Source organism: Lonchura striata, chromosome 3 (assembly GCF_046129695.1).
Source record: "Lonchura striata isolate bLonStr1 chromosome 3, bLonStr1.mat, whole genome shotgun sequence".
Classification (NCBI taxonomy): Eukaryota; Metazoa; Chordata; class Aves; order Passeriformes; family Estrildidae; genus Lonchura; species Lonchura striata.
This window is the reverse complement of record NC_134605.1, coordinates 29,406,160-29,419,503: the sequence shown is the minus strand read 5'-3', so window position 1 is coordinate 29,419,503 and position 13,344 is coordinate 29,406,160. Positions and strand designations below refer to the sequence as shown.

The following is a 13,344-nucleotide window of genomic DNA, read 5'->3' as shown; positions in this document are numbered from 1 at the left end:
TTGTCTCTCATTCGCAAAATGTCTCTCATTGCTGATTTTTGGGGTTGTCTAGGCAGGTGAGAGATTCTGCTGGACAACCTTGTCATTACTAAATAGGACATAGCTCCTTACCCATCTCAGAATAGTAATGTTTTCTTGCTTTGTCCAAGGGATACTCTTACTTCTTAGTTTTGGCTGCTTTATTTCTGAACCTAGCTTCCTAGTGTTTTTAACTCATAGTAATAAATAGTCAAAATAATGATTGGGATTCTAACTCATCCTCTCAGATCTCTTGCATATAATTCACCTTCAAACGCCTTCTCCCTCCATGTTTGGATTGGTCAACACTTGAAACTCCTTTTTGCTTGATTAGCTTGATTAATGTTTGACTTGTTAGACACAAAATGTAGAGCTCTGCAACAAAGTACTTTGTTTTATAATTTTGATGTTCTGCTAGCTTTTGGGAGAATACACATGGCACAATATTTATACCAGAATTTATTGGTGTGATTTGTTAATACTAATGCAACAACAGCATTTTAAAACCAGTTTACATACCTTGTCCTTTTAAAGGTTACTTGACATAAACCCTGCAGTCTTGGAAATACTTTGCAAAGCTGTTCCCCTCTCCCCCTGCACCAGGAATTCAAACGTTCTAACCATTCTAAGTCATCATAATGGCAGGCATTCTTAAGTGTACTTGTGCCATAGAAAAAGAACATTGATTAAAAAAATTAAATGCTTCACTATGAATTTGTGTACAGAAGAGACATGCTGGGCTTAAAATCAGCAAGAATCAATCATTTTCCTACTTTCTGTGGTAAATCTGGCAGCTCAGGTCAGGAAGTATTTTAGGAGGGTTTCCTGGCAAGGTTTGATATATAATTACCCATACCTTTAAGTCCTGGGACAAAACGGTTTCTTTCTTGAGGTTTCTTTTCCAGCTGCTTTTTTCCCCTAAGAATGTTTTACTATTTAGTATCTATTTACTTATCCTGTGGTAAAAGGAATAACAGAAATGGAATAGATTTTTGAGTGATGCTTATCAGCAGAGCATTTATTGGGGTGTCTGATCTGAAGAAAAAGATAAAGTCAATATCTCATATTGTAAATCTCAGGAGGATGATTGTGTTGTCATAGGGCAGTGTTAGCTATTACCTGCAATATACTGTAAAATAATATCCTTGAGGAATTGGTGGAAGGTGGGTAGATTACAACTTTCAAGTTTTATTCCTACCTCACTAAAGGCTTCTTCAGCTCTTAGAATTCGAAACTTTTAACTGTCCTTTACATAGTAAGCTATACATCTTCTTGAAAAAGATTTTGAAGAGTTATCAGAGGAATGTTTGGTATATGCTTTTGCTGCTGAGATTGTTTTTTTAAAGCATAGAGTTGTGTATTCATGGCAATATGAACCATTTGGCTTTGACTGGAGGACAACAACCTTGTAAGTTCAGCTAGAAAGACAGATGAATCAGATCAAAGTTCTCTCAACCTGTCTTAGCTCATTTAAATGCACTGGATTCTTTTGCAGTTTATTTTAAGAATTGTTGGAGAAGGATTTCAGTGAAAACTCTTATCAGTGTTTTTGTATGTTTTGCAAGGCTCGGCTACTTCACTGTGTATTTTCCACATTTTCCTATCTTACCCTTAATGTGTTTGTGCTCTTTTCTGGACTGATTGTCAACTGAGCATTTCAGTGTCTTTGTGTATTTAAAACAAAAAGTCTTCCAGTCACAGAGTTTAAAAAGGATGCTTTAGTGTACCTATTGGAAAAAATAATAAACTAGGTTCCAGCTACTTCACTGGGGTATCAGCGCATCAGCATATATTTTGAGTGTGGAAGGCTGCCAGAAGGGCATTGCACTAATACACTGTAAAGTTCATAAAGTTTGCCCTCCATTTAATTTCAAATTGGGTTAAAAAAGTATGGCTCAATGACTGAAGCATCATTTTCAGCAGCTTCCAAAAATCTGCAGATGATAAGCAACATTTAAATTGTTTGTGATGAAAATGAAAAGTCCAACACCAGATACTGATGGTTTTAAAGCACATCTCCCTATAATAGCTGTAATCATAAAAAATGTTACTGATAACACGTTTCTAATTGAAGTTCTTAACCCTGAGCATATAGGTATAGAACAGATAATAAAGTATATTTTGAGTGCATTTGCGGAATATTTAATTTCAGATCTTAGTTCACTTTAAAAAATATCTGTTTCTGAATGCATGTGACTTTCTCATTGCCAAGTTCGCTGTAGGTCCGTGTTTGCCTGCTCCACTTCTGCTCTTTTATTTGAAGGGAATTTGGCATGCATCATTTATGAAGAGTAATTTAATTACCTCAGTTTAAAAATATGAATAATTGTTTAAACTGCCCCAAAAAACTTGCCTATATTCCCTTAACAAGACTATAAATTACAAAGTATGTATAAATATTGAATATACAGCATATATGAAATCAGTGAGGTGACTTCTGATTTAGAAAAGTAAAATGACATTTTTCAGAAAGTAGTGTACAGGATTTATAGAACTTTCAAAGGACAATTGAGGATCTTAACACAGCCTAATTAACCTCCCTCTTGTACAAGGTAAAGCACTGGATGCTCTGAATGAATGATGAAGAGTGTCAGGGAAATACAGAATTGGATTGATTTTCTTTTAATAATAAATAATCCTTCTAATTTATTTGGACAAAAGTAAACATATCTGCTATGGTTTTGCTTTTGCCCTGTGCCAGGATTCAGCTCACAGTGAATTCTTAGCAGAGGTCTAAGGCTTTGAAAATTGCTTTCTAATGGAAATGGTGACAGATCATTAACTACAGTAGTAAAAATGCATTGATTTAACGTGAGCATAGTCGTTCTAAGTTGCAAAATGCATGGCATAGTATGTGTTGAGCATCATTGTGGTTTTAACTGTTTAATGACATTATTCATACTATGTTAATCTTTCTCAAACACAGGGCCCCTGACAATGTTGGACAGGTATCATTCAGGGGCTGAGATACATTTGTACTGTAGTGACACTGTGATCCCACTGTAATTGCTGTGCTGAAAGGGGACCAAGAAGTGTTTAACATGCTGCATTTAATCACCAATGCAATTACAGGGACACTGAAGTAGATAACGTTTTCCTGCTACCAAGTCATAACAACTTCTGAGTCATAACAGACCATTACTAGATGTGCTGGAAGGCTTTGTTTCCAATAAAAATGCAGAGCCTGGGATTTTATAGTCATACTTAATTAGCATCTGTGGTTTTCAATATCTTTAAAACTAAATGTCTAATGCACATATGCTGCATGAAAGCATTTTTCCTCCAAAATCCTTATTCTTCTATCATCAAAAGACATATGAACAAAAATTAGTTTCAAGAATTATGATTATTCTGGTGTTATTTTTCAAGCATTGAGAATACATACTTGCATGTAGTAGTAGAATTTTTACTCTGAGGCAGCTGCACAATTCTTGTCATTGGTGAGCATCTGTACTAATACTACTTCACCATTATCTTAAGTCTAGGTGGCATGCTAATACAGGTGGAACTGAGCATTTTGTATTGCCCTTTGGCACTTGTATAGAGTGAAGCTAGTATTAGATTTAGTGTTTCTGGTCTCCTTTTGTTTTTTGCCTTAAAGATGGGATGGAGAAGTTATGAAGCACCTGATCATCTGCTGGAAATTGGAGGATTCTGTTACCATTATTTATTAAGTGTGCCTAAGTTTCTTGGCAGAAGTTTGTTTTTAGAGACTGAGTATCTTGATATCAGTCAGTTTTGGTACACTTCTTTTTAACTCTCTTTGCACAAAATTTCCACATGTGACTTGTTCTTGAATCTTCAGAGTGAGATTGGCTTTTGATTCTGTTTGTTCTGATCAGCTGCTGTGCATCTAACAGCTGTGCCTTTGAGATTTAGGGCTAGAATTCACTTGCATTCTCTGAATGTGGTTTTGTAGTGGTAGTCATTTGCTGGAAGAGGGAAAAGGAAAACCAAACTTCCAGTGAAGACAAATTAGAATGTGCATTGATTTGGATGGTACCTTGCAGTGATATACTGTAAAATGGCAGTGAATAAAATGAATAATTGATAGTATAGAGCATAAAATTGAGTTTATAAAATCAAGTGCACTTCTTGGAGCAGATAAAGCCAGTTCACACCTTCATAAGAAAGTAGTGGAATTACCATGTGAAAATGGAATCAGGGAAGCAATCTCTTCAGTTTTCTTAATTAGTTACATATCAATTGTGGTACACAATATGAGCACACATAGGATTTGAAGTATGTGAATTTTGCTATTTAATGACTGTTGCTGGCTCTCAGTTTGTATTATGCACCTTTCACTGGAGATGCAGATGTGTATCAATCCGAGATTGGGACCTTACAGTGGTCTGTGTGTACGTCTATCAGATTGCTCAAATAGTTCCCTTTGCTGTGGTGAGCTGTAGGCACAACAGCACAAGTAAAGGATGATGGTTTGGAGAGCCTCAAGTGTGCATTTTATTTTTACCCTTACACACAATTTATTTCCTGCTTAAAGTATAAACATGTTAGAACTTCCAGTGTTTCCCATTTCGGTAATTTTTTTTCCTCTTTCAAAGTCCCTATGTCATTGCTACTGTTTTCACAGCCATGTTGTTAAGGGAATGGTTTTTTTCCTTGGACGGCAGAGGCAGTTTTAATACCCTCACTGTTTTCAGACCAAACCCTGCAGAACTGTTACATGCGATCATTCTGTAGCCTCTGGACTAGAAGCACCCTCTGCGTTTAACTTAGTCTGCCACTTGACCTTCTGAATTTGTTTCACCTTGTGCTTTCCAAGTCCGTAATAATTTTGTGTTACACTTTAGTTAAATGGGTTTTTTTTTTTGACAGATGGAAGTACCTCCAAAGAGGGTTTAACTATATATTCTGCCTCAGCGATAATGCCATTCTATTTGACTTGATTTATCTATAAATATGAACGTCTTTCTGAATGCCAGCTTAAATTATGTACAAGTGGAGATTATAAATTATCTGTATAAAAATGACTTTCTAGGGATATTGTACATATAAAATGTATACTGTGAGTAATTCTGGATGAGGTGCTGTTCAGCATGAAGCTTACTTTTTATGAGGGAAATCTAGGAATTACTATAATATGTTCAGTTAAAAACTGTGGTGATTTGATACCTGATTCAGAAGCATATCCCAAGCCAGCTGTGTCAGAAGGATGTAGAAATGCTGGGTGTCATCCTAGACTTGCAGTCTAAAACACTCAATTCTCATTTCTAGGACTAACATAGAATTCTAGCTTTGCTGTGCCTAATATACCACTGCAGCCATAATATTGTTATGTGTTCCTAGAAACAGGAATTGTATTGCCTTCCCTAAAAGTCATCCATGACCATAATTTTCCTGTGAAGTGGAAACAGAAGGCTGTGTTGTGATTAAGACTTTGATATTTCAGAACTTTGAGTGTTTCAAATAAAACTGTCCCTAGAAATAACAGATTTTGCATGTGTATGATATATTTGAGAGATTGTCGGGAACAAAATTTCTTTGTTCTATGAGCTGTGAGCTATGTTCTATGGCACTATGAGCTTCTGGTGAATTCTGGAGTCACTGAGAAACAATGAAACCAGTGATGTGGTTAAGGTGTGCTTCACCAGAGAGCAGCAATATGCAGGTTTGCTCAGTTTTAAGTCTTGTGAGTGAACCCTTGCCTGCTGAAAAGAGGAGATCCTTACAGTGAGAGGAGGGATTTGCAGTACAGAAAAAGGATGTCAAACATTTTACTTGACAGACACTGACCTGATAAATTTGGTGTACATAAACTGTGTAATGCATTTACTTTATGAAACTTTTGCGCCAATTAAATACTGCATTTTCATAAAGAAGCTGATTTTTGATCAGTGTTGCTGTCTTTGCTGTTTTCTTAGTTCTAGTGTAGTGTTGGTGTGTGTATCTGCTCTGACTTAAGTGGCTATATAAAAGAAACCAATGAAAAATCACTCAAGGTTCAGGTTCTCATCCTAGTAGCAGTTTCAGACTGACTTGCGTGTCTTGAAAAGGCATACAAGTATCAAAAGGAAAGTGATCCTTGAACCTGTAACTGTTACTTGGCTTACAAGGTCACTTGTCCAATAGTGCAGTCCTTTCAGAAAATTTATTGGGGTTTTGTGTGTTAGATGTGTGTGGCAACCTTTTTTCTCTTTTTCACAGAGCTCTATGTTGTGTTTGTGTCTGTTTTCCATTGTTGGTGTGCTGATAAGTAGATATTATATTAGGCTTTAGATTGATATTTTACAGCTGAGATGGTTGATTATACCAAAGAAAGCATTTGTCATTGCCCATTCCAGTGTCATCAGTATGAACCAACTGAACTCTGCCTTTATTTTTCTTTGCTGCCCCTGGGCTTTAATGACTTTGCAAAGAGGGTCCTGCCTGGCATATTGAGCTGCTCCAGAAAGTCTAACGCATAAGCAGTGAGTACTGAACTGCAGCACACTGATGCTGTAGGTGTTGACTCACCATGCTGTTTTTAATTACAGTTCTTTTAAAGGTAGATAATCTGTGCAGACCATCAACACATTGAATCTTTGCGTATCTACCAATCTGATGTTATATTTGTATGGCTACAAATGCTGTTCTGCTTTTCTTTTCTTGGGAATTAACTTTTGTCCTGTGCACATACTGTTTGTATTTAAAACTCGCTTTCATCTGTCTATGGCTCTTGCTGTAGTTGGCAAATGGTTATAGCTCAAATCTCCAGTGATATGTGTTCTTATAGAATTTTTGAGCCTGATGTAAACCAGCTTTCAGATGTGCATGAATTGAAAAGCATCTGTAATCTTTTGGTGTGACTGATACCAAAATATGATTGATCAGGTCTGGATTTACTTTGTTACTGGAAAGTCATTTAAAAGAACCATCTGCAAATTCGGGTAGGGGGAATCTATAATTCTGATATGTGTTCATTTGTGATACAATTGTTTTGAAAAAGTTGTCAAACTTTTCTGTCTCAAGGTAACAAGCAGTTTTTTATAAATTTATATGTTGTTAGACTCAGATCTCCTCTCAAAATTCCCTTCTTGTTTGGTTGGAGGTAGAAAACAACTGTTTCGGTAGTCTCAGTTGTTTCTTTGTATGTATTTTTCTAGAGAGAAAGGTGTAGCTAATTTGGCTAAATTATATGTCCCAGCTAGAGGCTGCCCTGGGGAGGAAAGAAGGTCTTATAGGCATAGACAGTTTTGGTACAACCTTGCATGTTAATAGGTACTTTCAAACCTGCCCAGGATGGCATTAATGCCTGTAAATAATGGCAAAGTTGATTCAGGAATGCTGAACAAATCGAATAATGGGCAGTGTGCACAGAAACCAGTTCATTCTTACCAACACGTAGAGAACTTCTGAGAATATTCTCCAGGTCACTTTGTAAAGGAGGTGAGATGTTAGAAGAGAACTTTTTGTATGTAAACTGGGGGAAACATAGTGTATTGCTTTGGATATTTTCATGTTTTTCATGGGAGCCTAGAGAGATCTTATAACCTTATTTTTTTTCATTTTTTCTTTTTTTTTTTTTTTTTTAGTGAGGCTACTGACTTTCTGAGGTTTGAACACCTGGCATAATTGCATATGCACTTTGTAGACATCTGGGAGGCTTAAGATATTGCTGTTCTATTGCTGTTTTTCTTTCAGCTGAAGGCTGCTGCCCTCAAAGCTGAGCCCACCCTTGTGGATGATATGAACTATGCTAGTCCATGTCAGTGCAAAGTCAGCCATGTTCTTTTAAATTACTGCTGAATGCAGCTCAGGGTAGTAATGAAGAGCTTGATGTAATAACTAGTTAAAACATTCCAGCTAGACTTCCAAGATCACATCTGTCTGTGTCCTTATAAGTACAATACTTCAATCTCTCCGTTGCTGTATTGTATTCAGGATTTGTCAGGACTTCAGAGCTGTTGCCAAGGGTAGTCTACTATTGAAATGGAATGTATTGGTGCTTTCTATCTATCATTATTATCACATTGCAATACAAAGATTTGAATGATGAATGCGTAACATATACATTGAATGGTGAAGTAAGTTTATTTTCATATATGAGGTAAATGTGTAGAAGTCATATTTTGGAAACTCTTGGAAAGAGATTACCCTACAAAGTCTTTTTCCATACTCTCATTTCTAGTTCAGCCACTTACCTTTCGTTCCTAGCCATTTAAGTTTTTAGCTTCTCTGTACCCTTGCTTCATTGCTCCCAAAACTTCCCTGTATTGATTAGAAATATAATGAATTTTTTAGCTCTATTTTTTTTATTTTTTTGCCCCAGGTCCAGCAAGACTATGAATCTCTGTTCCAAATGCTTTGCTGGTAAGTGCAGTAAAAGGTTTTGTGTTTCCCTTTAGATTATTGAAACCACATTGTTGGCGTCTCCCTTAGGATTTGTGCATGGATTTCTTTTCCTTCAGTGTGTACACGTAATCACATTTTCCTCACTTTAGTGCTTCCTTTATTTGCTAATTAAGAACCTCTTCTGTAAATGTACCCATCAAACCTAGTTCTTGAAGTTTATGGAATTTAGGTACATCCTTGTACTACAGAGCTCCACTGCAGGACAGCTCTTGTATGGATGATATGGTTTCCACAACACATAAGTCTGAATTGTAATTTGGAATTTTGTAGGATTTATTTTGTAATAACTTCTGATATATAGAATGAATAAAAAAATTAAAAGGAAAAGTTGGTATGGAATACCTCATTCCATTTCCTCTAACCTGCAGCACTTGAACAATAAATCATCAGTAAGTCATTGGTAGGTTGTTCTAATTACTACATATTATTTTCTTATTGTGAGGTCATTGCTATTGTGTAAAATCTTAGGAGTTGTTTTTGACCTTTTGCTGTTAGCAGCTTCTGGTTTTGCCCTTCTGAATTAATTTTTTGGTATTGGTATTGTAAGCTTACTTTTAATTGTAATTAAGGTCCTGTCATAGCTCATGATTTTTAACTGTTGGGGCAACAGATAAAATTTTAAAAGGTCCAGCAATTTTTTTTAACTTTAGAGCTTATTTAGCATTTTTAAAGCAAAAAAAAAAAATAATTAATAGATTTCAGATCTTGGGTTCAGCATCACTTCATTAAACAAACATCTTGGAAATAAAGATTACTAAAAGGTTGTTCAGCAGAATGTATTTCTCTGGCTGTTTTCCAAAGGCATGGGTCTCTGGAAATGGTATATTGAAGAAAATATAAGTCATTTCTTGTACTCTTTCCCTACTGACCACAGTCACAAATCTTTGCTTTGACTCAGTAGGAATGTTATGTTCATATTAGCACTATAAGTAACTTGTGTTTGTGTACTCAGCAATGCAGGAATTTTGATTCTAAGATGTCAAACCAGCCCATCCCTCATTTGCTGAGTTTAGCAGAGGACCCAACACTTCATAGCCAGCAGACCAGGCATTAGGCAGAGCATCTTTTCTTTTGGTTTTTTATGGTTTGGGTATTTAGTTTGTTTGTTTGTAATTTTGTTTCTTTTTAAAGAGAACACGAGTTCTTGGCTTCTATTCTGCATTTCTTTCTGAAATGCCATTTCCACTGATAAAGTTAATTTTTCTCTGCTGTAAAATTTTAAGATGAGACCTTGTGTAATTGGGAGGGTGGGGGTGGGAGGGCTTATGTTTTTAAATTTTCAAGATGGTCCTTAGAGCCTGTTTATTTTAATGACATAAGTCTTTGGAAGAGTTTAGTAACTTAAAGATCTGCTAGTGGTTAGAATAAAGATACTGTAGAAGGTACTGTGGAAAAAGACAAGTTTATCTTAACTATGGTTCCTTCAACAAATAGCATTAAAACTACTCAAACTCTGTTGGAGTCATAACTCAAAACCTCTCAGTGTCATCATTCCAGCATAAAAGTGGTTTTCTATTTTTTACTTTTTTTCCCCTGGTGGTACTGAAATGTTTTTAGCATATTTTTATACTGGATTTCTACCTACATACTGATATAGAAAGATATGTACTCCTGTTTCTGTAAATTTAACCACCACAGGTAGCAAGATTTTAGGCAAGTAGGGTGTTGAAAGATGTCTTTCACTGTTTGAGGCACTGCAGAGAAGGGATGTGAAAACTAGTTCCTCTTTTTTCTCATTTAAAATGGCAGGTTATTTATTCCAATATGTTGAAGCAGAGGGAAAATTTCAAAGTATGATTTCTCTTGACCATAATTTCCTTTTTCTTTATTTCAGAAAAAAGAAATCCACACAATGAAAAAGGTTAGTAAATCTTTAAATTACTCTTTTTGCTCATTTTTTTCTAGATGGAAGAATCCAGTCTTCCTTTTTAAAAAAATAATTAATTTGAGACACACACTGCAGTAAAGACCCTTATATTTGTGTAAGCATTCCCTTCTTACATATATCGGGGGAGAAGAGCAACAATCCCTCAAGGGATAAAACATTCTGTTTCTGTGCAATACGATTTATTAATGGAACCTCCTTATCTTAGCAGGTTTTTCAGACTTTCTGAACTACTAACGAGTTTGTAAATACATGATCATGAAGTCTTCTTTGCTTCTACATTTCCTGGCTTCCCCATTGTTCTGGTTCTGCCAGGACAGGGTAACTTTGTGCAGGTTAGAGGAGGATATTCTGTACCACCTCAACTCATTGCCAGGAGCGGGGAGAAAGGGACACTCCTCCAGAGATAAGGGGTTGCCTTCCAGTAAAAAATTCTGGCAGAGGAAGTGGTTGGGTAATGGCAGTTCTGAGCATTTTGCATATGAACCATTCTCCTCTCTCTGGTATATTTTTGTTACTAATATTGTCTCTGTTTATGCATTTTCTTATCTCATTGCTGTTTCCAGTAAATTCTCAGCCTGAGATCTTTACCTTTGTGCCTCCAATTCTCCTCTCTAGCCTACCACTAGGGGAGGGGGAAGTGAGGGAGCGGCTTGTGGTTTGGTGTTTTAGTGGGACACTAAATTTAGGAATACCATTCCTAAACAATGACACCCATCCCTTGGGGAAAAAATGGTCAAGTTTGACATAAATCAGATTAATTAGCCCAGAATTGGAGCAAAGGGTAATGTCAGTTTGCCTTATTGTTTGACCAAGTGCTTTTGTTTTCTAAATTTATTATCAAAATAAATTCACTGAATTTTCACCCACATTTGTTCAAAGAGGAGACAAACTGCAAAAGCAACCAGATAATAAGGCAGGGAGACTGACATTCCTTGTTTTTTCTTACATTAAATGTGGGAATAATGCTCACAAGTTATTACAGAGATAAGCCGTTCAGTTTTCTATGGCAAGAATGAACTGCATACTGCAGATACATGCAGCCCTTTGCCTGTAACTGCCTATTTTTTTCATCTAGATCCAGAAAGTTCACTAAGCTCTTCTGTACAACCACAAAATTACTCTTCATTTGCCACAGACTAGTTCTTAGCTTGCACATAATGATTGATAAATACTGTAGAAGAGCTTGAAGTTAGCTACCCTTTTCAGCTGTCTTTGCCTCCTCTTCACACCATCTGCTTGTTCTAATAAGGAATACCTGACTTGCTTTACTTAAACCCTGTAGAAGCAACAGACTATGAAATATTTAAGAGCTTCTCTGAAATAATTTCAAATTAATTGTACTTCTGCAAAGTACTTCACAACATTCTGTCTCCAATTCAGTTCTGACCATGTGTTAACTAATGCCTCAGAGTCTCCAGATACAGAACTAGTGTAACCCTTCATATTGAAGTGCTTCAAATAAATGCTCTCTTAAATGGTGAAGATATAATTGCTTCAGACTTCCCATGCATCTAGAATACAAATGCAGTAAAGTGGTGTGGGTTTTGGAGTTTTTTTTAGTGTTTTTTTTTTTTTTTTTTGGTCAGAATACAGGCTGGTAAGTAAAAAAATGTAAATTACGGCCAGAGTATCTCCCTTAGTGACACCACATCTTTCAAGAATGCTGCAGCCTTTCTTCTTTCAATACAGTAAACTGTGAATTCTGAGTGATTAAATACAGGACAGTGATGAGTCAAAATTTTCAGAAATGCTCTTTATTAACCTATCTTTGCTCCCATTAGGTTTATGGAAGTTCTAGTATCAACTTCAGGTAGGGACATTGCTTGAGTACTTTTTGAAATGCCACTTGATAAAGTAGATTCTTTCAGACAGGAATTCTGCATTCATGGAAACAGCACCTGGTACCTCAAGAATTCAGTTTTAATTGGAACCTCTGGGAACAGTCACAGAAGGAACTATTACAGAGTAAGAACAAAAATTTAAATAGAGAAAATGATAAAGACTACACTTTCTACTTACATCACCCCTCAAAAATGTAGTCTGTCTTTAAGCCATTCGATTATGAGCCTGGAAGGCTTAATTTGTGTTATGTTTTATCAGCAATGGAAAGAGGTACAGGAAATGGATTTCAGCTTTTTCAGTATTGTGCAAAGCTAAAGGTAAGTGCAGCAGTGGATGGTTTGGTGGAGAGATGCAATTGCAAAATGGGAAGAAGATAAAATATGGTTAGAGTATTCATGGATTTGTGAAACAAAATCATAGGCATTCTGTCTGAACATGTAATTGAAACTTCTAGAGGTGGCTACCTATCCCTTAATCCAGCTGTACAAAGTGCTAGATCAGTGTTACTGAAATTGAAAAATATCTCAGCCATATAACCCAAGAATTGTCTTGAGTTTTAGGGGCTTCAGCTTATAACTTTGTCTTCTTTTTAGGTTGAAATAAAACATGTTTTTTAAGTTACTGGATTCTTGATGAGAAAAAAATTAGAAATTTTTAATCTTCATTATAGTAGCAGAAAGTCAGTATTGCTAGAACTCCATCTGTATTTTCAGTACATATGCTTAACTCTATGCTAGATTATTATGAAATTTTGAAACTTTGATAATATTTTTTATGTTCCTGAATTGAAAAGATATAATGAGGAGTGAAAAAGAAAAATAGACATTAATATGTACTATGTATCATCTGAGTCTAAAAGTGTCCGATTATTCACCAGAACTTAGATATCTGACTATAGATTTTTGCATATCTTAAACTTCCTCCTTTGTTGAGCAGACCTTTTTTTTGTCATGCTTAAATCCAACGCAGTTTTTGGAGTTTACAAAATAGGCAGTTTTTGTGTCTCAGGCTTACTGAATAGTACAATTTCCTTTTCTCTCAGTTTTTGTAAATCTTGGGAGCTCTTTAGAACTTGTCTGTTATTGCTGCCACATTTGGCAGTAATGAATCCTATTGTAAGCATAAGCTGGCAAAAATCAGTGTTCCTGCCTAAATAGATTTTGCTTTTAATTAACTGCTGATTTGATTTTTAGTCAAGCTTTCAGCTTGCTTACTGGAAATCTTTTCAGCAGGTGCATCTTACA

At 35.9% G+C, this 13,344-nt stretch overlaps 1 protein-coding gene across 2 annotated transcripts in view; it reads left to right on the top strand.

Annotated features, from left to right (window-relative positions):
- Positions 1-13,344, top strand: part of ZFAND3 (zinc finger AN1-type containing 3) — a 140,740-nt gene that overhangs the window by 25,262 nt on the left and 102,134 nt on the right. For both annotated transcript variants that reach the window (XM_021550485.3, XM_021550486.3), the window contains exons 2-3: positions 8,288-8,328; positions 10,205-10,231. In XM_021550485.3, the coding sequence (XP_021406160.1) occupies positions 8,288-8,328; positions 10,205-10,231 (68 nt within the window). The remainder of the gene's footprint in view (positions 1-8,287; positions 8,329-10,204; positions 10,232-13,344) is intronic.